The sequence below is a fragment of the Erpetoichthys calabaricus genome, chromosome 4 (assembly GCF_900747795.2).
Source record: "Erpetoichthys calabaricus chromosome 4, fErpCal1.3, whole genome shotgun sequence".
NCBI classification, from domain to species: Eukaryota; Metazoa; Chordata; class Cladistia; order Polypteriformes; family Polypteridae; genus Erpetoichthys; species Erpetoichthys calabaricus.
The window spans coordinates 228,027,339-228,051,835 of record NC_041397.2 but is presented as its reverse complement, the minus strand read 5'-3'; the positions used below and the strand labels follow the sequence as shown (position 1 = coordinate 228,051,835).

General features: G+C 39.9%; 1 protein-coding gene across 3 annotated transcripts in view; it reads left to right on the top strand.

Annotated features, from left to right (window-relative positions):
- LOC114651221 (cytoplasmic dynein 2 heavy chain 1) overlaps window positions 1-11,994 on the top strand; it is a 462,099-nt gene extending 450,105 nt beyond the window's left edge. For all 3 annotated transcript variants that reach the window (XM_051926883.1, XM_051926882.1, XM_051926881.1), the window contains one exon: window positions 11,307-11,994. In XM_051926883.1, coding sequence (XP_051782843.1) covers window positions 11,307-11,465 — 159 coding nt within the window. In that variant the 3' untranslated portion in view covers window positions 11,466-11,994. The remainder of the gene's footprint in view (window positions 1-11,306) is intronic.
- Window positions 11,995-24,497: the final 12,503 nt, after the last annotated feature.

Here is a 24,497-nt window from a genome sequence, read left to right as displayed (position 1 = left end):
ACTAAAACATGGCATAAGGACAAAAGTGGAAATGTGCGTACGCACAAAAAAATCCAGATGCATAAATCTGTGCATTTGCCAACTTTCACATTCTTCCGCTCCATAAATCCTGAAAAGTTGATTAAACTGTTTTTTTGGGGGTTTTTTTGTTAATAAGAACCCACTATTGTGTTTTCTGCTTCTCTTCACCTCTGAAATAAATAAACATTGCTCATTATGCACACTATAGAAGAGAAATATAAGATAATCCAAAAAGAAAAGAAAAAAAACACAGGCACTGTTTTTTTTTAATGTTGCAAGAGAAAGCCCAACATAATACAGGGTAATCAACCAAAGTAATTTATATTTATCACATGTAAATTTCATCATTGATGGCTGGTCAGTTCTTCTACACATCCTGCCTTCCTTCAAGGTAATTTACAAAGGCAAACTTCTGATCTTTAGCACATATAAAGAGGCAACTTCACTTTAACAGCTTGGTTTTGGATTAAAGCAGACATTTTTTTAGTTTAATAACTAAACTTTTTTTTAATAAAGTAAAATGATTACAATAGTCAAATCATACCAACATAAATTCCTGTTACTTTTGCCCAATTGATATCAGAGCAAGAGAAAAATAAAAATTCAGTTTAGCAGCATTTTAGTAGAAAACTGTTCTATATGAAAGAATGAGCTGACAGGTAAAAGAGGTTTGAGTATCTACAAAGGACGTTGTAGGGTAGCTCACACAAGATGGTACCATGCACAGCCCACTTGGAAAGCAACCAAATGCCATACCCTTATTTTGCAGGGAGGGATATATTTCTCAGATGGTGTGAGTCACCTGGGAGTTCCCCATGTGGAGGAGAAGACTGTTGATGGTTCATAGTGATAGGGAAAGTTGGAGTGTCGTAACTGGCTTTTTGTCACCATGACCCTAGACAGAATAAATTAATGAAATACATGTACAATTTTTTGTTGCATTTGGTAGGCATTAAATTAAATTATTAGTACCTATTTTATGATTAAAGAAGGACTTGACATTTCTTCGTTATTCTTTCTTTGTGGTAGCTGTGTTTTATTTATTACGCTACTCATTACAGCAGTTCCCAATCTGACTCTTAGTCATTTATTCATCTTCCCACAAAAGGTTATTCAGAGGGCCAAGCAATTTTGTAAAAACTCTCCTTGTGATATTATTTTTCAACTAATACTTTGCTTCATATTTTGTTTGGAAAAAACAATATAATTTGAGAACAGAGTGTTCAGTCTTCACTATTGTTTGGATGTCCTTGCTTCCTGTTTTTAAGTTGTATTTTTTTCCATTAAATTCTTTGGCTCATAACAGCATCTTTATTCATTCTTTTCCTGACTACCGTGTAGCAAGCTGAAGTAATACATACATTTGCAAATACTAAGGGAATAAACCATTGCATGCTTTAAAAAGATTCATATATAACCTTAAACATAATAAGGGGCAAGATTCCCTGCATTAGGAAACCAACTATTCTTTTTTGGTACAAGCAGAATGAGAAAGTGTGCATGTCATTAACAGAAAAGGGACATTTTCATACTGTTAATTTATATGTCTTTGTAATTCAACTTACAATATTTGTCATTACTTTTCCCTTAAGAATGTGATTATTTTGAATAAAGAGTTTGACAATTACATCTTGGGAACATGCATCATTAGCATAAAAGTGCAGTAAAACAGATGGCAAGCTATTGATCTTATTCTGTGCGTTTTTTCCTTCAGCTTGTGCTTTATTTGATGTAGTCTCAAAGTCACAAAATTCTCTCTAGAGGATAGTCTCACAGGTATAAATAAAAAAAAAAGTGTTTAGATCTTAAGACTGACTTCCTGGGCTCACACAAATAAGCTGCATATTGAAATAGGCAGCACATTAAATTACGATTTTTTTGCCATGCATTTGTCTTTAGGTAACTTTAAGTTTTAGTCTGTAATTTAGTTTTGCTGTATTCCAGTGCAAACATTCTTCATCATCTTAAACATCCCGTGCATAGCAACACTACAAGAGACTCTTTTTATTAACACGTATTTCCTGGGCCCTGCTGCTACTCCTCATACAGTGGATAACAAAACTTGACGTACTTCTTGATGTAAAGCGTAAAATCAATATACTATAAATGGTGTCATGCCTTTTTAATCTTTAATACCATCATGTAATTAACAATATTTGAGCGGATAATGATAAAAGTCATCTTGTAAATGCGCATCATTTAAACTTAGGTTGAAAAATGAAGTACGTTATCTTTCAATTCAGGATTTGAAAGTAATTGTGTTACATGTCCAGCTAAAGCAACAGTTTTATTATGACAGTTTTTAAATGTGTTGTGAGCTGCGAAGCTAATCCTACCCCCAAAAAGATACAGATGCCCCTGGAAAAAGCCCCAGGAAACCCCTAGGAAACTTAAACAGACTACCTTCACATTTCTCCTTTTCCTTCTGGCCGGCTCTGTCGCGTAATCTGCCTCCCGTGCGCTACTCTGCCTTGTAAAAAAGCCTGTGCCGACTTCTCTCTGTGGTTATAAATTGATTTTCTGCTTCTCTCTCTCTCTCTGACTTCTGGTGCTCCTGGCATGTATTCCTCCGAAGAAGAAGAAATCCTTGGTTGCTTTTAAATGACAAGCGGAGGTGTAAACTCTTTCAAGGAGCATGTTTGAAACAGTTTTAAAAGATAAATGTTTGTTTGCAGTGTTTGAATAAAAATTTGAGTTTCTTCAACTTCCACTGGTCTTCTGTGCAATCTTGTAACCCAAGCGTGACAAATGGTACCAGGAGTGGTTGCACAGATGGATGCTTTAGCACAAGCAGAAGCCAAATACCTTTTCCAACTCGCCCAGAATGTTCCTATCCCATATGATTCAGAAGATAATTTGCATTCCGAACGTCCTACGTCTAGTCTCCGGCCTGCGTCTGTCAAACGAAGAGAAAGCCTACAATATATTCAACCTCGTGGAGCCTCTCCAATCCCTCAACAGTATGTTCCGCCTCCACCAGCACCAGCACCCGCGCAAGTTACTAGACGTGTGCTTCCTCTCCCTCCACTTCCGGACAATGCTAAGAATGTCCTGTCGAAGATGGGCCCATCTGATGACCCAGAGCTATTTCTTTTGGCTTTTGATCAAGTGGCGACTGTGTTAGGATGGGACAAACGTCATTGGGCTGTTATCGTCACCCAGTTTTTGTCTGGTGATGCACTACTTTCATTACGAAATATACCTACCGACAAATTTGGCGATTATGATTTTTTTGAAAGATCAGCTTGTCTTGAAGAAAGCCACGACGTTTTTGTCAAAAGGTTTTGCACTTTACAACTGGAGGTTGGATATGGACAGATCTGTTCGTGCTCAGATACAAGATTTGATTCTTAAAGTGCAATGCTGGTTTGAGGGAGATAAAGTTGAGCGCATCATTGAAAAAGTTGTTATGAACGTACTGCTGTTTGGAATACCTGCACCCATCCGAGATGAATTTCTTCGTCACAATCTTGAATCTCTAGATATTATTTCACAACGTCTAGAAGGCTCCCAGACCGCTTTCAAAACAAGCGGTAGCTTCCGTACTCAGTATCCTGTGTTAAAACCTATAAGGGAACGCCCAGAGTATCCTCGTCAACTTGATCGTGTACCTCGTCATCCTTCAACAACTGATCTTCAGATGTCGTCAGCTAGACAACCAGGAAATGCAGTTGCTTCTACCACAAATGAGATGCCTGCTACCGGAGACAGAGGTCGTGGTCGTGGACGTCGTCGATTCGGTGCCGGTGAGCGAAGATGTTTCCGGTGTGACCAGCCTGGTCATTTAGTGAGAGATTGTCGTCTGTCTCCAGCCCGTTCAATGGAAATTGGCGTGGCAGAGGTTTGTTGCTCGAATATCCCGGATCCGTCGAAAAACAAAGATGGCTTATTTTTCACTATAAAGTTCGGGGGGCGACAGGTGACGGCGTTTTTGGACTCAGGCAGTGACCTTTGTGTTGTCAGACGCGACTGCCTTGACGACAGTTACCATAGTAATACTGAGACTGTTAACATACGCTGTGTACATGGAGATGTTAAGAACTATGAGACATTATTTCTTCCTGTAACTTATAAGAGTCGTCACTTTAAAGTGTGGTCTGCTATTTCTGATTCATCCCCTTGGCCTTTGCTGATAGGCAGAAGGAATGCTCTTTTTCCTATATTGATGGCTGAACGACAGTCACTAATCGACTCACCTGTTAAACCCATTCGGGGGGAGGGAGACGGGAAACTGGTGGCAGTAGGGAACATCCATCCATCCATCCATTTTCCAACCCGCTGAATCCAAACAGGGTCACGGGGGTCTGCTGGAGCCAATCCCAGCCAACACAGGGCACAAGGCAGGAACCAATCCCGGGCAGGGTGCCAACCCACCGCAGGAAGTAGGGAACAATTTAGGTCCCAATTTAGATATTGAACCAGATCTCTCTAGTGAGTCGGAGGAAAACTCCCTGGAGAATTTCTCAAATTGTCAAGACCAAGACCCTTGCACGTCCTCTCAAATTGTAAATGTCTCAGAACCCAAACCGAGTTCTAGCGAGCAGCAGGATTTTGTGAGCTTGCAACGTGCTGATAGCTCATTGGAGTATGCATTTAATCAGGCTTACACTGCCAGTGATTCCTATTACCAAGACTGATATAACGGGAGCCTAAAAACACCACACTTTCTGCTGAAAGATGGTTGTATTTTCAGAGTGATTTCAGACCATCTATTGGAAGACATTATTGAGCAATTAGTAGTACCTGAAGCACATAGGGAAATTCTTTTACAGCTGGCTCACTCTCATATCTTGGGAGGACACCTGGGGTCTGATAAAACAAGAGAGCGATTATCGAAACGATTTTATTGGCTAAATATGGGAAAAGATGTTGAACGGTTCTGCACTTCATGCCCTGACTGCCAAATCGTCTCTGCTCATAAGCCTCCTAGGGCTCCCCTTTCCCCTATGCCTATTTTGGATGTCCCCTTTCAGAGGGTGGGTTTAGATATTGTAGGACCTTTGCCGAAAACTAAAAATGGTTTCCAGTATTTGCTGGTGTTAGTTGATTATGCAACGCGATATCCAGAAGTAACTGCTTTGAAAAAGGCAAACTCATCGTCTGTAGCCAAGGCTCTCTCTCTGATGTTTACCCGTATTGGCATTCCTAAGGAAATTTTAACTGATCAAGGCACACCTTTCACTTCTCGTGTGATGAAACAATTATGTAAACGGTTCGCTATTAAGAAATTGTGCACCACCGTTTACCATCCACAAACTAATGGCTTGACTGAACGGTTTAACAAAACCTTAAAACAGATAATCAGAAGAGTTGCTCATAATGATCCCACAACTTGGGACACTGTCCTGCCTTTTGTTTTGTTCGCTGTTCGAGAATCGCCGCAGGCATCCACTGGTTTGAGTCCTTTCGAGCTGTTGTTTGGCAGGCGCCCAAGAGGCATCCTAGATGTTGTTCAAGAGGAATGGATAGGTCATGAAACAACCTCTCTTGGGGAGGGTTTTGCAGAGCGAATAGTTTCCTTACAAGAAAGAATTTCCAAACTTTCTTCTATTGCTGTAGAGCATCAACAACGAGAACAGGAAACACAAAAACATCTATACGATAGACGCAGTCAGCTTCGTGAATTCAAACCAGGCGATCGTGTTTTAGTATTAATACCGTCAGACCCACATAAATTCCTAGCTAAATGGCAAGGCCCAGCAGTTATCGAAGAGCGTATGGGACCAGTAAATTACAAGGTTAGAATTCCTGGTCGACAAAAACCATTTCAAATTTTGCACATTAATCTCTTAAAGAAATGGCACGACAGACAGCAGGTTCACAATACCTTGACTGCTGTTTCTCAGACTGATGTTGTCATTGGCAACGATTTGACTGACCCACAAAAGACAGAATTATTAAACTTAATAGAACAGAACACTGATGTTTTTTCGGACTTACCAGGCGTCACTAATTTAGCAGAACATAAAATCACAACTGAAGCCGGTGTTCGGGTGCAGATGCGTCCATTTCGAATTCCAGAAGCACGAAGGAATGTTGTGCGCGAAGAAGTCAAGAAGATGCTGGAACTAGGTGTGATTCGTGAAAGCAAAAGTGACTGGTGCTCTCCAGTCGTGTTAGTCCCCAAGCCGGACGGTTCGGTTCGTTTTTGTATTGATTTTAGGCGCTTGAATAAGGTGTCTAAATTCGATGCTTACCCAATGCCCCGGGTGGACGAGCTCTTGGAAAAACTGGGTCAGGCGACCTATATTTCCACACTAGACCTCACAAAAGTTATTGGCAGGTGCCTCTTGAGGCTAATAGTTGTGAGAAAACAGCATTTACGACTCCTGATGGACTTTATGAATTTACAAGACTCCCATTTGGTCTTCATGGAGCCCCTTTAACTTTTCAGCGAATGATGGATCAAATACTACGCCCACATTCTGAATATTCTGGGGCGTATCTTGATAATGTGGTTATTTTCAGCAATGATTGGCATTCACATTTACAACGCCTTCAAGCTGTACTTGATAGCCTGAAACAAGCTGGATTAACTGCTAACTCTAAGAAATGTAAACTAGGTATGTCTGAGACTCATTATCTAGGTTACTCGATGGGCAGGGGTTTACTTCGTCCACAACTAAGGAAAATAGAGGAGGTGCTTGCTTACCCACATCCTAAAACGCAAAAACAGGTGCGCGCTTTCCTGGGACTAGCTGGTTACTACAGAAGATTCATCCCTGACTTTACAAATAGAGCTGCTCCTCTTTCAGAGCTTACTAAAGGAAGAAAAAACCGACCTATTATATGGACAGAACTTTGCGAACGTTCCTTTTCAGATTTAAAAAAAGCCTTGTCATCTTATCCAGTGCTACGAAATCCTGATTTCTCTAAAGATTTTATTCTACAAACAGACGCTAGTGCATTCGGAGTAGGAGCGGTCCTTTCCCAGGTATTTGAGGGTGAAAAACACCCTATCACGTACTTGAGTAGGAAATTACTCCCAAGAGAACGCAATTATTCAACTATTGAGAAAGAATGTTTAGCAATTAAATGGGCTATAGAAGCACTACGCTATTACTTATGGGGACGGAAGTTCACATTAGTAACTGATCATGCTCCACTTCAATGGTTATACCGTCAAAAAGATACAAACTCCCGTCTTATGAGATGGTTTTTAGGATTACAACCTTACAGTTTTGAAGTCAGACACCGACCTGGGTCTGAACACATAAATGCTGACGTGCTGTCACGTCTCTTTGAACCGGGTCTGGAGAATCGCTTGATTCACGGAAACGTGAATAAAGCTGAGGGAGGGGGTGTGAGCTGCGAAGCTAATCCTACCCCCAAAAAGATACAGATGCCCCTGGAAAAAGCCCTAGGAAACTTAAACAGACTACCTTCACATTTCTCCTTTTCCTTCTGGCCGGCTCTGTCGCGTAATCTGCCTCCCGCGCGCTACTCTGCCTTGTCAAAAAGCCTGTGCCGACTTCTCTCTGTGGTTATAAATTGATTTTCTGCTTCTCTCTCTCTCTCTGACTTCTGGTGCTCCTGGCATGTATTCCTCCGAAGAAGAAGAAATCCTTGGTTGCTTTTAAATGACAAGTGGAGGTGTAAACTCTTTCAAGGAGCATGTTTGAAACAGTTTTAAAAGATAAATGTTTGTTTGCAGTGTTTGAATAAAAATTCGAGTTTCTTCAACTTCCACTGGTCTTCTGTGCAATCTTGTAACCCAAGCGTGACAGTGTATTCCACATTGCAGTGAAAAAAAAATAATCAAAAAATAATTTGATAAAAAAATTAACAACAACTTCATTTTACAGTTGAAATTTATAAGAATAATCCATTGTCATTCAATAACGAGACATTGCTTTAAGATATTTAAAGCATCCTTAAATCTAGATGATGTACAGTGATCCCTCGCTATATCGCGCTTCGCCTTTCGCGGCTTCACTCTATCGCGGATTTTATATGTAAGCATATTTAAATATATATCGTGGATTTTTTGCTGGTTCGCGGATTTCTGAGGACAATGGGTCTTTTAATTTCTGGTACATGCTTCCTCAGTTGGTTTGCCCAGTTGATTTCATACAAGGGACGCTATTGGCAGATGGCTGAGAAGCTACCCAACTTACTTTTCTTTCTCTCTCTCTTGCGCCGACTATCTGTGATCCTGACGTAGGGGGTGTGAGCAGGGGGGCTGTTCGCACACCTAGACGATACGGACGCTCGTCTAAAAATGCTGAAAGATTATCTTCACGTTGTTACCTTCTGTGTGCAGCTTTTAAGTATGCTGCACGGTGCTTCGCATACTTAAAAGCTCAAAGGGCACATATTGATTTTTGACTTTGTTTCTCTCTCTCTCTCTCTCTCTCTCTGCTCCTGACGGAGGGGGTGTGAGCTGCCGCCTTCAACAGCTTTGTACCGGCAGTGCTTCGCATACTTAAGCCAAACAGCCCTATTGATTTGTTTGCTTTCCTCTCTGTTTCCTTTGAAGAGGAAGATATGTTTGCATTCTTTTAATTGTGAGACAGAACTGTCATCTCTGTCTTGTCATGGAGCACAGTTTAAACTTTTGAAAAAGAGACAAATGTTTGTTTGCAGTGTTTGAATAACGTTCCTGTCTCTCTACAACCTCCTGTGTTTCTGCGCAAATCTGTGACCCAAGCATGACAATATAAAAATAACCATATAAACATATGGTTTCTACTTCGCGGATTTTCTTATTTCGCGGGTGGCTCTGGAACGCAACCCCCGCGATGGAGGAGGGATTACTGTACCTGCAGTTTCGACATTATTCTGTGAGGGTCCTGTCATTGCCCTTTCCAAATAAGAGGGCCATATCTTTATGGTAAAAGAAACCATACTGAAGAAGAATCAGAGTTTGGGATGTTCATTCTATCAATGTGTGAAATCTATGCAAGCTTGTGTGAAATGTTATCCTGTGGTGTAAAGTAATACACTACAAAGCATTATGTACAGTGGGGAAAATAAGGATTGAACGCGTCAACGTTTTTCTCAGTAAATATGTTTCTAATGGGGTTATTGACATGAATTTTTCAGCAGATGTCGGTAACAAACCGAGTAATCCACACATACAAAGAAATCAAAACAAATAACTCCATAAATTAAGTTATGTGTAATAGAGTGGAATGACACAGAGAAAAGTATTGAACACATGAAGAAAAGGAGTGCAAAAAGGCATGGAAAGCCAAAAAATGAGCTAAAATCTGTACTTAGAAAGCAATCCTGCCCCCTATCAGTGCAAATGAATATCAGCTGGTTTAGTCCTAATTGATGGCCTATAAAAAGGTTTCTTATTAGCAAGGTGTCACACAAGAAGCATCTCAATATGGATAAAAGCAAAGAGCTCTCTCAAGACCTTTGCAATCTTATTGTTGCAAAACATACTGATGGCATTGTCTACTGATGTATTTCTAAACTTCTGAATGTTCCATTGAGCACTGTTGGGGCCATAATCCGGAAATGGAGAGAGCATCATTTCACCATAAACAGGCCACTACCTGGTGCTCCTCTCAAGATTATGACCAGAAGAGTTGTCCAAGAGCCAAGGACCACTCATGGAGAGCTTCAGGAAGACCTGCAATTAGCAGGTACAGTTGTTTCAGAGAAAACAATAAGTAATGCACTCAATCACCATGGCCTCTATGCACACTTACCACACAAGACTCCACTGCTGAAGAAAAAGCATGTTGAAGCTCATTTAAAGTTTGCTGCACAACATTTGGACAAGCCAATGAAATACTGGAAGAATATACCGTATTTACTCGTGTACCATGCGCCCTTGTGTAAGACGCGCACCCTAATTTTTACAAAGAAAATCACGAAAAAAATTTGACCCATATACGACGTGCGTTATGATTGTATAGGAAGAGTTTAGGGGATGTTTTCAACGAAATGCCCTTCTGTTTTTGTTGCATGATGAAAGAGCGAGCGCGAGTGAACGAGCAAGAGAGAGAGAGAGTGAGCGCACGCAAGCGAGCGCGTGAGAGAGAGAGAATGTGAGCGAGCACGAGAGAGAGAGAGAGAACGCGAGCGAGCACGAGAGAGAGAGAGCGAGCGCGCGCGAACAAACGAGCACGAGAGAGAGAGTGTGTGAGCAAATGAGCGAGCGAGCGAGAGAGAGAGAGCGTGCGCGCGAGCAAACGAGCAAGAGAGAGAGAGCGTGCACGTGAGCAAACGAGCAAGAGAGAGAGAGAGAGCGTGCGCGTGAGCAAACGAGTGAGAGAGAGAGAGAGCGTGCGCGTGAGCAAACGAGCGAGAGAGAGCGAGCGCGCGCACGCCTGAACGAACGAGCAAGAGAGAGAGGGAGAGAGCCCAAGCAGAAGAAGTAAACATTACAGAAAAAAATTTCCTTATGTATGACGCGCACCTGATTTTTTAGTGCTAATTTTCGAGAAAAAATGTGCGCGTGGTACACGGGTAAATACGGTAGTCTGGTCAGATGAGACCAAAATCGAACTCTTTGAATGTCACTGCACACAACATGTTTAGAGGAGAAATGGCACTGCACATCACCCCAAAAACACCATACCAACAGTGAAGTTTGGAGGTGGGAAAATCATGGTGTGGGGCTGGTTTTCAGCATATGGTACAGGCAGACTTCATATAATTGAAGGAAGGATGAATGGAGAAATGTACCGGGACATTCTTGATAAGAATCTGCTGCTGTTTACCAGGATGCTGAAGACGAAACATTTCGGCAAGACAGTGATCCCAAACACACAGCCAAGGAAATTCTCAACTGGTTTCAGAGAAAGAAAATAAAACTGCTGGAACGGCTGAATCAATCACCTGACTTGAATCCAATAAGAATCTATGGAAAGAACTGAAGATCAGAGTTCATAGAAGAGGCCCCCAGAACCTTCAAGTTTTCAAGTTAGTTTGTGTGGAAGAATGGGCCAAAATCATATCTGAGTAATGCATGCAACTAGTTTCTCCATACCGGAGGCGTCTTGAAGCTGTCATTACCAACAAAGTCTTTTCTTCTAAGTATTAATTAAATTTCAGTAAGCGTATTCAATACTTATTCCCTGTGTAATTCCATTTCATTGCACATAATTTATGGACTTATTTTTTTTATTTCTTTGCATGTGTGGATTACTTGGGTTGTTACCGACATCTGGTGAAAGTTTCATGTCAATAGCCCCATTAGAAATACATTTTTTTGCGGAACACGTTGATGCATTCAATACTTATTTTCCCCACTATACCTTCATGCATTTCTGTTTTGTATATTTGAGTTCATCTCTTATTTTAATGTTTTATCTCCCTTTTCCCAGGATGCACATGGATCTTATTCTTCAGGAGACTGCATTTCATTGCCTTTGTACAGCAGTGCAGAACGACTTCGTGTCGTCACTAACGTTGATGTTCCTTGTGGAGGCAACACAGAACACTGGATTCAGTGTGGAGCAGCACTTTTCTTAAAGCAACAGTAGCTTCTTCAAAGCCGTCTTTCCTCTTTTGGAGCCATCATGATATACTGGATAAAATATTTTTATAATGCAAACTTCATGAATGTAAATGTTGTCGTACAGTATCTAATAACTACATGTTATCAGGTTCTTTTAAAGGGACCAGTTGTAATCTAAATGTAGTAATTCTAATTTATTATAATGTCACTTAGCCAAGCTCATCAGAAATACTGCACTTTTAATAGTATGTTTCTATGATCTGTTTTTGAAAAAAATAAAAATAAGATTTAAATTATTAGCTGTGTGAAGACAAAATATATTGTTGCATTTTACTTCTTTAAATGCACATCACCAAAGGTGGCTTTTATTACCATGACTTTAAATCATTTGGAGATTTGACATCTTTGTTTTCAACAATTCAAAAACTAGATAAGAAAAATTTATTAAGAGAAGATAATTTGGTCTATGAAGTCCAAATACATTATTTTTGGTCACTCTGCAAATTTATTGTATGAATCATTTTCTTAGTATTAATAAATGTAGAAAAGCAGCATTTGTATTGTTTTTATAGTATTGACTGGCTCGTTAGATTAAAAGTGCTTACAGTTTTATTTTATATATTGATGAGGGAAGTTTTCACATTATTATTTTAGAGGGCGCTGAATATCAATTTTTAAATTGCATTATGCAGAATAAATTCTCTAGTGAGTCTACTTTGTCACCGTGGGATGCAAAACATAAGAATTATGATGGGCTATTTAGCACAACACACTGTCCATTCAATTCACCTGGACTGTCCAAAATAACATCAGTTTGAGATCTGAAGGTCCATAAAGTCCTACACTCCACCACCCTACCTGGTAATTGATTCCAAACGTCTGGGGTTCTTTGCATGAACATAAACTTTCTAAAAAGCTACATGTCTAATTTTAAAGTCTGAAAATTTAAATTTAGGAATACAAGGTTACATTAGAACATTTTAATGATGACAGGCCTAAACCTCGCCATTCTAGGCTTCTAGAAAAAACTTCCAAGTGTAGTCCCTAACGTCTTACTGTCTACCACACTACTTAGTAGCTTATTGAGAGTGTCTGTGGTTCTCTTCCTAATGTTTATGTGAAATTTACCCTTAAGTTTCCAACTGTGTCCCCGTGTTCTTGATGAACTCATTTTAAAATAACAGTCTCGATCCACTGTACTAATTCCCTTCATAATTTTAAACACTTCAATCATGTCACCTCTTAATCTTCTTTTGCTTAAACTGTAAAGGCTCAGCTCTTTTAATCTTTCCTCATAATTCAACCCCTGTAGCCCTGGAATCAGCCTAGTCGCTCTTCTCTGGACCTTTTCTAGTGCTGCTATGTCCTTTTTGTAGCATGGAGACCAAAACTGCACAGAGTACTATGCGAGTTTAGAGCATCTGCTGTTTCACTGTGTTATTTTTTAATTCCCCTTTACTATTCCTGATGCACTTGACCTCCTCCTTGACGTTTCTTTTACTACTAAAGAACCTGAAAGAATCTTTTAGGGTCTTCTTTTGCCTTATCTGCTATATTCTTTTCTAACTCTTTTAGCCTCCCTAATATCCTTCTTAATGGTTGCTCTCGTGTTCTCATACGCTCTGCGATTCACCTTGAAGTTATTAGTCTTATACACCTTATACAGCTGTTTTTTCCTTTGCAGCTACTTCTTTTTAACTCTATTATTAACCATCTGTGAAGTTTTTTTTTTTTTTTTTAATTTCCTACTAATTACAAATTAGTGACTGATTACTTCTAAAAACTCCTGCTTTTGTGCTCTGCTGTTTGCAATGTTATCCCAGTTAATATTTGGGTAGTTAAAGTCTCCCATGACTATCCTATCCCCCTATATATTTGCCTTTTTGATATTACTAAAAAGATGTACATTGAAATTACTGTCTGCATTCGGTGGTCTATAACACACTCCTAAAATAAGACCTCTTTCCCTAATATTTTCCAGACGAAGCCACATGTCCTCACTAAAATAGGGCTGAACATCCAACTGAAGAGGACTTACATTTAAATCCTGTTTGGCATAAACAACAACCTCACCTCCTTTTCTGTTCTGTCTATCCTTCCTAAAAAATGTGTATCCCTCTATGTTACACTCCTCCCCATCTTTGTTATTTAGCCAGGTTTCCGTTATTGCTATAATATCATAATTATGCTCTGCTACATACAACTCCAACTCACTTGTTTTATTTTTTACATAGGTCAGCACATTCCAGTTTTAATTTATATTCAAAACAAGATGACACTTATCCAAATTAATGGTGTTTTTTGTAAGCCTTCACTTCAAATGGGAGAAACACCAAATGATTGGAAAGCTGCAAATGTGACTCCACTTTCAAGGAGGCAAAAAGGATTCCAGTAAATACAGACCTATAAATCTTTCTTTCATTTCTATGTAAAATTGTAGAAACTATACTCAGAAATACATTATAAGACTACTTATGTGAAAATGATGTACTAATGAAAAGATGGGTATATGTTCATAGGAGGCAGGTTCTGTCTCTGTTAGGCATTTTTGAAGAGGCAACTACAGCACTTAATAAATGAAAAGCATGATGCATCACTCTGTCATAATTCAAAAAAATCTTTAATACAATTCCACAATGAAGTCTAATTTCGAAACCGAAAGACATTTTACCATCAATTTTTTTTAATAAAGGATGAGCCAAAAAAGTACCACATTTCAAACATGTAATCTACAAAAACGCCACAAGATAAAATAAATTTCATTCCGACACAAGAAAGGGTATATACCTATAGGTATAGATACAGACCTATAAATACCTGGGAGTGCAGCTGGATGATAAATTGGACTGGACTGCCAATACTGATTCAATGTGCAAGAGAGGACAGAGCCGACTATACTTCCTTAGAAGGCTGGCGTCCTTCAACATCTGCAATAAGATGCTGCAGATGTTCTATCAGACGGTTGTGGCGAGTGCCCTCTTCTACGCGGTGGTGTGCTGGGGAGGTAGCATAAAGAAGAGAGACGCCTCACGCCTGGACAAACTGGTGAGGAAGGCAGGCTCTATTGTAGGCATGGAGCTGTGGCAGAGCGACGGGCGCTGAGCAGGCTCCTGTCAATCACGAAGAATCCACTGCATCCACTGAACAGTGTCATCTCCAGACAGAGGAGCAGCTTCAGCGACAGACTGTCCTGCTCCACTGACAGACTGAGGAGATCGTTCCTCCCCCAAACTATGCGACTGTTCAATTCCACCATTATTCAAAGTTATTGTCTGTTACGCCTGCATTTTTATTACTCTTTAATTTAATATTGTTTTTTGTATCCAGTATGCTGCTACTGGAGTATGTGAATTTCCCCTTGGGATTAATAAAGTATTTATCTATCTATACAAAAGAGATTTTTTTCACTGTGTTTTTATAATGTTGGTTGCCAACATTAGCGATACACTCTTCAAGGCGATTTCTGAATGCTTACATAATTCATTAGCGTCCTTGAGGGCTTCAAGGTTTTGAGATCAGTGTGTGTATACTTTGGACTTGAGATAGCCCCACAAGAAGAAATCGCACGGAGTGAGATCAGGCAAACGTGAAGGCCACCCGACATCACCATGCAGGGAGAACAGCTTCCCTGGAAACATCTCCCACAAAACTTGCATGAATCTCCACACTGTATTTACTGTTGCTCCATCCTGTTGAAACCAGGTATCCACCACATACATTTCTTCCAGTTGGGGCCGCAAAAACTTCTCTAGCATTTCAATGTAACGCTCTGAAGTGACGGGGACCATTGCTCCCCCCTCCTCAAAAAAGTATGGACCTACAATGCCAAATCCTGCAACGGCACATCAAACTGTAACATGCTCACTGTGCAGGGGTCTCTGATGAAGTTCACGAGGGTTGGTTTCAGCCCAATAGCGAATGTTTTGCTTAGTTATGCAACCGTTCAAATGGAAATGTGCCTCGTCACTGTACATGACGATGGCATCTCGATGAACGGTTTGCAGAATGTTCGCACACAACTCTCTACGGCTCTCCCAGTATCTCTCAGTGAGTTCCTGCACTACCATCATTTTGTATGGATGGAAATTAAGGTCCTCTTGCAAAATCCTCCTCAAAGATATGCTGGAAATGCATAAGGCAGAAGGATCTTTGCATGCTGAACGTCTAGTGGACTGCAAAATAGATGCCCTTACAGCTTTGATGTTTTCAGGAATTCGTACAGACAGAGGACGGCCTGGAAATTTTCTGTTCAATGTTGTACCCATCTGTCTAAATTTAGCCACCCACTGAAAAAGTTGTTTTTCGATTTGGGACGTTACAGTTGGAGGAATGCTGAAGTGCATTCGGAAGGTGCATTGCGTAGTGATGATGGATTCACTGATTTTTGAAGAACGCTTCAGCAGCAAAAGCACGGTTTGCACCAGACCAACGCATGTTGCCGACAGAAAACTGCAAGGGATCGCCTATCAAAAGAACCCCAGCACAACTCACATGGCTGTCTCTACCTCGTGCAATGACCTTGAGAAATGTGGTACTTCATTTTGGCTCATCCTGTATAAAACTTGATATCATTTGGTTAACTGGCCGGAGACAAACAGTACTGATAAAAAGAGAATTTCCTATGTGGAGTAAAGTCATCAGTGGGGTCTTCAGGGTCTTTCCTTACATGGCTACTCTTTTTTAATGTTTATGATTATGACTTTCTGAATAAAGAAATATTGAGGATGCAGAAAAAAGTATATAAAGACCTAGGCAATACTAGTTTAGTGGTAAAATCAGAGATATACAGTATATCTCATCTCAGAAAAAAGAAGGCAATCCTCTCACGAAACAGATCTAAAATACAAAGCTGCTGTGTCACAACCAACTTAATATTCTACAGAGGGAGATCTGAAGTTCACACACATATTATATTTAACTTTTAGTCATCCTCTTTTGCCACTAAAACATCTAAATCACAAACACCAAAAAAATCAATTTTTTAAATTTTTATTTTCATATATATATTACTAAATCCCTTGTAGTTTGTAGTGAGAAACTGTTAACATCATGTTTTCATGCTGAACAGAAATAATATACAGTAGCTTCTGCTAGGACTACCATCTATGGTGACCAACGCTGAACAACATGCATTACTCATGTCACGTCACAATGCCCCAAACACAAAATATTGTAAACTAAACCACTTCCAGAAAATGCTCTCATAAATGAAAATGGAACGCGCTCAAATGCGACTGAGCGTTTAAACTGTAGAGTCGCCTCCTTTTATTACATTTATATTCTTATCCATGTAGCAGCAGTCTGTTAAATTGGCTCAGTGAATAAAGATTTTCAGATATGCACAAGTAAGGGTGGCATGGTGGCGCAGTGGGTAGCGCTGCTGCCTCGCAGTTAGGAGACCCGGGTTCGCTTCCCAGGTCGTCCCTGCGTGGAGTTTGCATGTTTTCCCCGTGTCTGTGTGGGTTTCCTCCGGGCGCTCCGGTTTCCTCCCACAGTCCAAAGACATGCAGGTTAGGTACATTGGCGATTCTAAATTGTCCCTAGCATGTGCTTTGTGTGTGTGTGTGTGTGCCCTTCGGTGGGCTGGCTCCCTGCCCGAGGTTTGTTTCCTGCCTTGCGCCCTGTGTTGGCTGGGATTGGCTCCAGCAGACCCCCGTGATCCTGTAGTTCAGATATAGCGGGTTGGATAATGGATGGATGGATGGAGATATGCACAAGTATGGTTGCGTATTCTCTTCCTGATAATGTGTGGAACTCGAATGCTTGGTTGTACTTACTGTAAGCGCGTTCCATTTTTGTTCAGGAAAGCATTTTCCAGAAGTGATTTATTGAACAGTATTTTAGTAAAATATATTCTGGATGACTTGACGTGGGGATTATACACCACAAGGAATGTGAGATTTGATGTTGTTTACTAACATTAATAAAAAAGTTTTGCTTTGTCTGCATGAAAACGTGACATTAGAAATCTTCCTTGGCCATCACTACAACTACATGGGATGAGTAACATTTTTATTAAATTTCATTTTTGGGTGGAGTATTCATTTAATCCAGTTCAGGGTTACAAGGAGCAGGAGCCCATTTCACCAGAAGTAGACACGCGGCAGGAAGCAACTCTAAATGCAGCACCAGTTCGAACTGTTTAGAACTGCCAATCAATCTTGGAGATTTGGGAAGAAAACCTGTAGAAGTATGCAAGCTCTTCATAGATAGCTTGGCATGGATTTCGCACTGTAGTAAGACCTGTGTAATAAAACTGCATAATGTTGTCATTTAGAGTGCGCGTGTGTTTCTTTAGCTTTTTCAAAATGTTTTTTATCACCGGCTGCATATTTAAGGTCCACATTGCCTCCACACTGGCTAGGGGTCCATCATTCCAGGACGGTGTCTTTATCTAGTGTCTTTTATCAAATGAGAGGAGACTTAGCTTTGGATTTAGGGGGATGTAGTTCTGGGACTGAAAACCATTCACAGTTTTTAAAAACTATGATATAAAATAATTCCCTTGCATTCATATATGAAGCTTCAAGGTGAAACATGTCAGAGATAAGTCCAGCTTGGAAAACTAAATACAGGGTCCAAGAGGAAGGAGCTGCGAGTAAATCCCAGGCGACTCTTTGGAGGAGCAGACCTACATTTTGGTGAGTCCTAATCCCTGAAAATTTGTTGATTCTTTACCATTTCAACTATTCTGATGTAATAATAATTTCTATAATACATTTTCACATTCAAGTATGAATTTCATTTTACTATGTGACAATAAACTTGACCTGACTTGATATTTTTGACTGTCTTCATCAGTTGTGTTAGCAAAGCTTGTTTCACTAATTGAAAGACAGTTATTTACTGTATATTTTGGGATATTGTTTTTAATACACATGTATTTAAATACCAATGTGCTGCAGTTACTTATATTTTTTATTTTAATAAATTTAAATATAACTTTAACTTACTGTATGATGGACTGGTGCAGTTAATAGGTGGCTCTCCAAAGTGATAATGAAGGAAAACGTGAGCGGAGCTACAAAAAAATGAATATTCACTCTCACTGTCAATTTATTTATTGAGCTTGACAGGACAACTTTAAATTGGGCTGCCATTACTGGATTTTGTCCTGTATGTCCTTGCTTAGGCTTCTTTTTTGGGTAAGTTGTTTGTTTAAAGAAGATTTTTCCAATAAAGTAAAAGAAAAAAAAAAAAAACCAAGAGTTTAACCTTGTGAAAACAGTTCACAGATGAGCATCATCATGTCACTTAACTCTTTCTAACTGACAAATTGTTTTATACACCAGAGAGCACTGTGTGACCTGAAAGTGCTAAAAGTGTTAAAAGCACCGCAGGCAGGATGAAACAAGCAAAAACTTGAATGTCTAAGTCATGTTGTTTGAAGTTGTACGGCAAACTTGAGGACTCCTTTTTCAGAGATCTGTTTTTATTTTTATTACCTTCAGACAGTCGGCAAATCCCAACGCCTTAACCACAAGTTGATCACGCAGCAGTGAGTGGCCTGCACGTCCTTGGTATCTGTTACAACTCATGCTGGACTGTGTCCACTCTTTCTGCGCCTTCAGACTCCTTTATTTTTTACACATTTTGCTAAATAGTTCAAAGTTTATTGTCACGTGCACAATAAGGAAACACATTTCCCTGTACAATGAAATTCTTTATTTGCTATCCACACCAAATGCCAAAACCAACATATAAAGATAAACATAAATAATAAGTAGCAGATAGATAATAAGTAACAGAGGCAGAATTAAGTATAAAAACAGAATAGAAACATAAAGTGTAATGTGCAGGTGGGCGTGTGATGGACAAGTCAAATACAGTTGTGTGAGGTAGACAGAATGAGATGGACCGTGGTTATAAACTCCAGTCAGTTATTTAGGAGTCTAATGGCCTTGGGAAAGAAAGAGTTTTTCAGCCTGGAAGTCCTGCATTTCATACTTCTATACCTCCTGCCTGAGGGTAGAAGTGTGAACAGTTCGTGTTGGAGGTGGGTGAGGTCCCTGAGGATCGAGGCAGTTCACCTGCGGACTCTGCAGTGGTAAAGGCTCAGCAGAGAGGGCAGTGGAGTCCTGGGGCCTCGTGCATAACGCCGTGTGTAGAATTCACACTAAAACATGGCGTAAGGACAAAAGCAGAAATGTGCGTATGCACAAAAAAGTCCAGATGCATAAATCTGTGCATTCGCCAACTTCCACGTTCTTCCGCTCCATAAATCCCGGTCAGCATGAAAAGTAATGCACGTGCATTCGCCTGCTGCCCCACCCAAACTCCTCCCAGAATTACGCCTCTTTGAATATGCAAATCAATATAAATAGCCCTTAAGCTCAGTGTTCTGTGAAAAGGCAATGGCAAAAACATGGGGGGAAATAGAAGAATTTTAGCGAATATCAAGTGGAGGCAAGGAAAAACGTACTATTTGTTAGTTTAAATAGTGGTATAAACAACAAAAGGAAGTTGATCGAGTGACATAACGTGTCGGAGAAACTAAAAAGCTCAAGTTCACAAAGTCACACAGTGCCCAAAATAAAAAAGAAGGTGTCAGATATCAAAGTCGCTGTGAAAAGGTGAGTCGTAGCCCACCGTCTGAGTGTCATATGAAAGCTTATCAGGGTACAGAGAAAAAAAAATAGGCACACGGTGGGAAAAAAGCTTGAAATGTCAACTTTAATCTCGAAATTTCCACTTTAATCATGTAGTTTATTTTGTCATTAAAGTAGAACATCATAAACTTCATCTTTAAATCATTTAATTTACTAGTTTCTCAAATCCCATCGTAACTAAAGTAGCACATTAAATGCTTTGTTTTTTATTTAATCTTCTATGTGGGTGAATCACTACGTGTTTCTTTAACGGGCTTTCTCTTCCTCCGACTGGACACAGAATCCATTACATTCGTGATATTACAGCTCTCTGAATAATTTAAGTACTGAGATGTATACTTGATATCATTTTCATGATGATAGGAGTTAAAGCATTTTATTAAACATGGGAACACGGTGGCGTAGTGATAGTGACGAGCTGGCGCCCCATCAAGAGATTACTCCTGCCTCCCGCAAGATGCTTGCTGCGCCATGCACGACCTTCAATGAAATAATTTATCGCAGCATTACTGTCTGTTTCAAACGTACTAACCTCCAATTCCTGTCCTTCCTTTTCTTTCTCCAAGTAATCAATCACCACACAATCAGCTCTGTAATAGATGTTAAGCCATCTGCAAGCAAGAATAAAGTGCGCGGCAGGAACAATCCCTGAACTAGCTAGTGCTGCTCCACCGTGTCCTTACATGCTTAATTATTAACAATATAGATTATTTAAATGATGTTAACATTTTATCTTTATAATGTAATAAGCATATTTTGCTGCATTTTTTCTTAAAAATGATATCGTCATCATATGTAAATACACGCTTTATAAAGTGGCTCAGGTTGTGCAATATTATAACTGTATCGCAAGTTTACAGTGAGGTAATTATACTAATAAGTACAAACAGTTCTACAAGGAGCACTTAATGGACTGATTGATTGTGTTTATAGTTCTTGGGATGAAACTGTTTCTGAACCGCGATGTCCCTACAGGAAAGGCTCTGAAGTGTTTGCCGTATGAGAGCAGTTCAATAGAATGTGCGCATGGCTGAGGCAGCATGTGCTTGATGCTGTATACCGATAATTCTCTTTACGATCAGCTGCTGTACAGCTGTGATTCACACTCAGATACAGTGATATAAATATTCAGAGTGGTGCAGTGAGAGTAATATGGAAAAAGATGATCCACTGTGGCAACCCCTAACAGGAGCAGCTGAAAGGAGAAGAAGAACGTGCAGTGAGAGTAACAACGCTAAAGCAGCTATGGTATTTGGAATAGTCTGGCCATTCTGTGGAGCATTATATTATTACAGGTTAATTACAATCTGGTGCCTTAAACCAATAAACAATATACGGTTAATTTCAGTGTATTTATAAAGCTGTGTCAGAGATGTGCATCTAAAAAAGAAAGGGAAACCACACTGGAACAAAAGCACTGCTCTGAAATATGTGTGTGGCTTTATGCCAAGTTTAGGTTTTATTTGAGCGTGGAAATGGCATACGCAACATTTTTGTGTGTACTCACCGTTTATACATGGGGCCCCTGGTGATCTTCTCAGCAGTCTTTACCACACTCTGCAGGCGTTTGCGGTCCATAGCAGTAGTGTTGCCATACCACACGGTGATGCAGCTGGTCAAGATACTCTCAACAATGCAGCTGTAAAAGTTGCAGAGGATCTTAGTCGACATACCAAAATTCCTCAGCCTCCTCAGACAGTATAGCTGCTGCTGAGCCCTCTTGACCAGCTGTGTGGTGTTAAGTGTCCAAGTGAGGTCCTCACTGATGTAGACGCCCAAGTATTTAATGCTGCTCACCCTCTCCACTTCAAGCTCTCGGATGAACAGTGGCCGGTGAGGTCTCCTCTCCTTCCTCATGTCCACTACATCCACTAACAGGACAAGTCAGTCATCAGGCAGGAGAAAAGCTGTTCATTGTATCTTTTAATTACTCCTCGGCAAAATGCCTTGGAGGGAGCAGTCTGTGACAACATGGCCAGAATGGTCAGAGAAGCAAAGAATAAAGGTTCATTTTATAAATTATTGAATTTACATACCGTGTCAATCAATGCACACATTTACTCTGGTTGGTTCTTTGATTTACACCCAAATGACGTGTATAAAATAAAAGTTTAATATATTATATTCTGGTTCTTCTTACACTTTTGAGTTGAGCCACCAGCCTTTAAGGGATTTCTGTGCATATAACAACTGTCCATTCTGGTTGTTTACAGGACATCTGCTGATTTCTTAGTTATCTCTCAGTCATCTTTCTGTGATCTTTTATAATGTTGATTAATTTGTTATTTAGGTTTATTTGCTTTATTGATTATAATCTATGAGTGTAAATTTATTACGAGGGAGGTTCAAAAATTTTCCACACATTTTTTAAACTATTAAGAATTTCTAAAATCAAATTACATCACTTTTCTACGTAGTCACCTTTGTTTGCGATGCAATTTTCCCAGTCATACCAACTTTTTAATGCCCAATTACTACTCCTCCCAGCTTTAAATGCAGAAACTTTTTGAACCTCCCTCATAGTTATTCCATCTTTTCATTTGTGGCAATCAACTTTTATTAGCTTTCCTACTACACTTACTGCACAAACAGGCCCTAGCCTAATGTTACTCAGTTATGTTTATCTCTTTTGTAACTCGCTTTGGATAAAAGCACCTGCCAAGCAAATAAATGAAAATGTAAGAACAAGATAAGGAGATTCGTGCCCAATACCTGTTAATGTGTCACCGCTCTGCATACAGCAAACACAGTTATATACAGTTACACTTCTCTTGCTTATTTTGTATTTTGGTGCTATTTAAAATAGTTAATGCTCAAGTTAATGTTCAAATCCCGTCAACGCCAAAAGTGACTCTACTTCGTTGGGCCCTTGAGCAAGGCCCTTAACCTGCAATTGCTCCATCCTGGGTATGATGTTAATCTGCATCCAGCCCTGCAAGTAGGCCCTCCAACCTGCAGGGAAAAATCTGAGGGTTGGTGGCAGAATTGGCACTCCAGTCACCATAAACAACCTCACACTGTTCAACTCCATCTGAACTTGTGTGGTGCTGAGGTGTCACCCATTGCATGGCTGCACTCAGGTCCTAATCTGGGATCCTGAGTTGGTTTGTCATGTGGTGGGTGAGGCAATGCATCATATCAGTGCGTGCTCCTAACCTCTGATATTAAATTCTCATTTTATATGTATGAAACATCATCAACATCTGCAGTAAGATGCTGCAGATGTTCTATCAGACGGTTGTGGTGAGCGCCCTCTTCTACGAAGTGGTGTGCTGGGGAAGCAGCATAAAGAAGAGGGACGCCTCACAACTGGACAAACTGGTGAGGAAGGCAGGCTCTATTGTAGGCATGGAGCTAGACAGTTTGACATCCGTGGCAGAGTGACGGGCGCTGAGCAGGCTCCTATCAATTATGGAGAATCCACTGCATCCACTAAACAGTATCACCTCCAGACAGAGGAGCAGCTTCAGCGACAGACTGCTGTCACTGTCCTGTTCCACTGACAGACTGAGGAGATCGTTCCTCCCCCACACTCTGCGACTCTTCAATTCTACCCGGGGGGGGTAAACGTTAAAACTATACAAAGTTATTGTCTGTCTGTATACCTGCATTGTTATCACTCTTTAATTTAATATTGTTTTTTAATATTGTTCTTTATCAGTATGCCTCTGCTGGAGTATGTGAATTTCCCCTTGGGATTAATAAAGTATCTATCTATCTATCTATCTATCTATCTATCTATCTATCTATCTATCTATCTATCTATCTATCTATCTATCTATCTATCTATCTATCTGAAACCCCATACAATACAGTATGATTCCAAGTCATCAAATCGAACAAAACAGGTAGCAGGAAAATAAAATGAAGTAAACAGGTGACCAGAATCTGTCGATCTCCAGACTAATACAAAACACACCATGCACAATATAAATTACGAAATAAAAATAACATTAATTATACAGAATGAGAAAAACTCAGTAATATACAATCTCACAAACACCTCACATTGCAAAGCTTCCTATTCACACTGCAATACACTGTAAACAAAACATCTGAACAGAAAAGTGTCTGACGAAAAACTGACCATTGTATATAAACACTACAAAACATTCTTTCACCATACAACACCCATAGCTGAGGAGTCTTCTGATGGTTATCCAGATATTAAAGAATGAAAACTGTTTGCTCTACCATTAGGAATTCATCAGACTTCATGAACACTTTTCACTGGAGTTAAAAAGAAGCAATGCTTACTCTTGCCAGTATGGGGTAGGAACCTTCCTTCTCTGTAGACGTGACAATAATGAGCCCATAAAGCTGATGTCATGGATTACGAATTTTTTGCAAACTTGTAATGCTCACTTCTTCTTAAACTCACACACAACATTATCACACTTTTGCGCATTTATAAAAACAAACAACCAACGGGTCCAGATAAACAATGA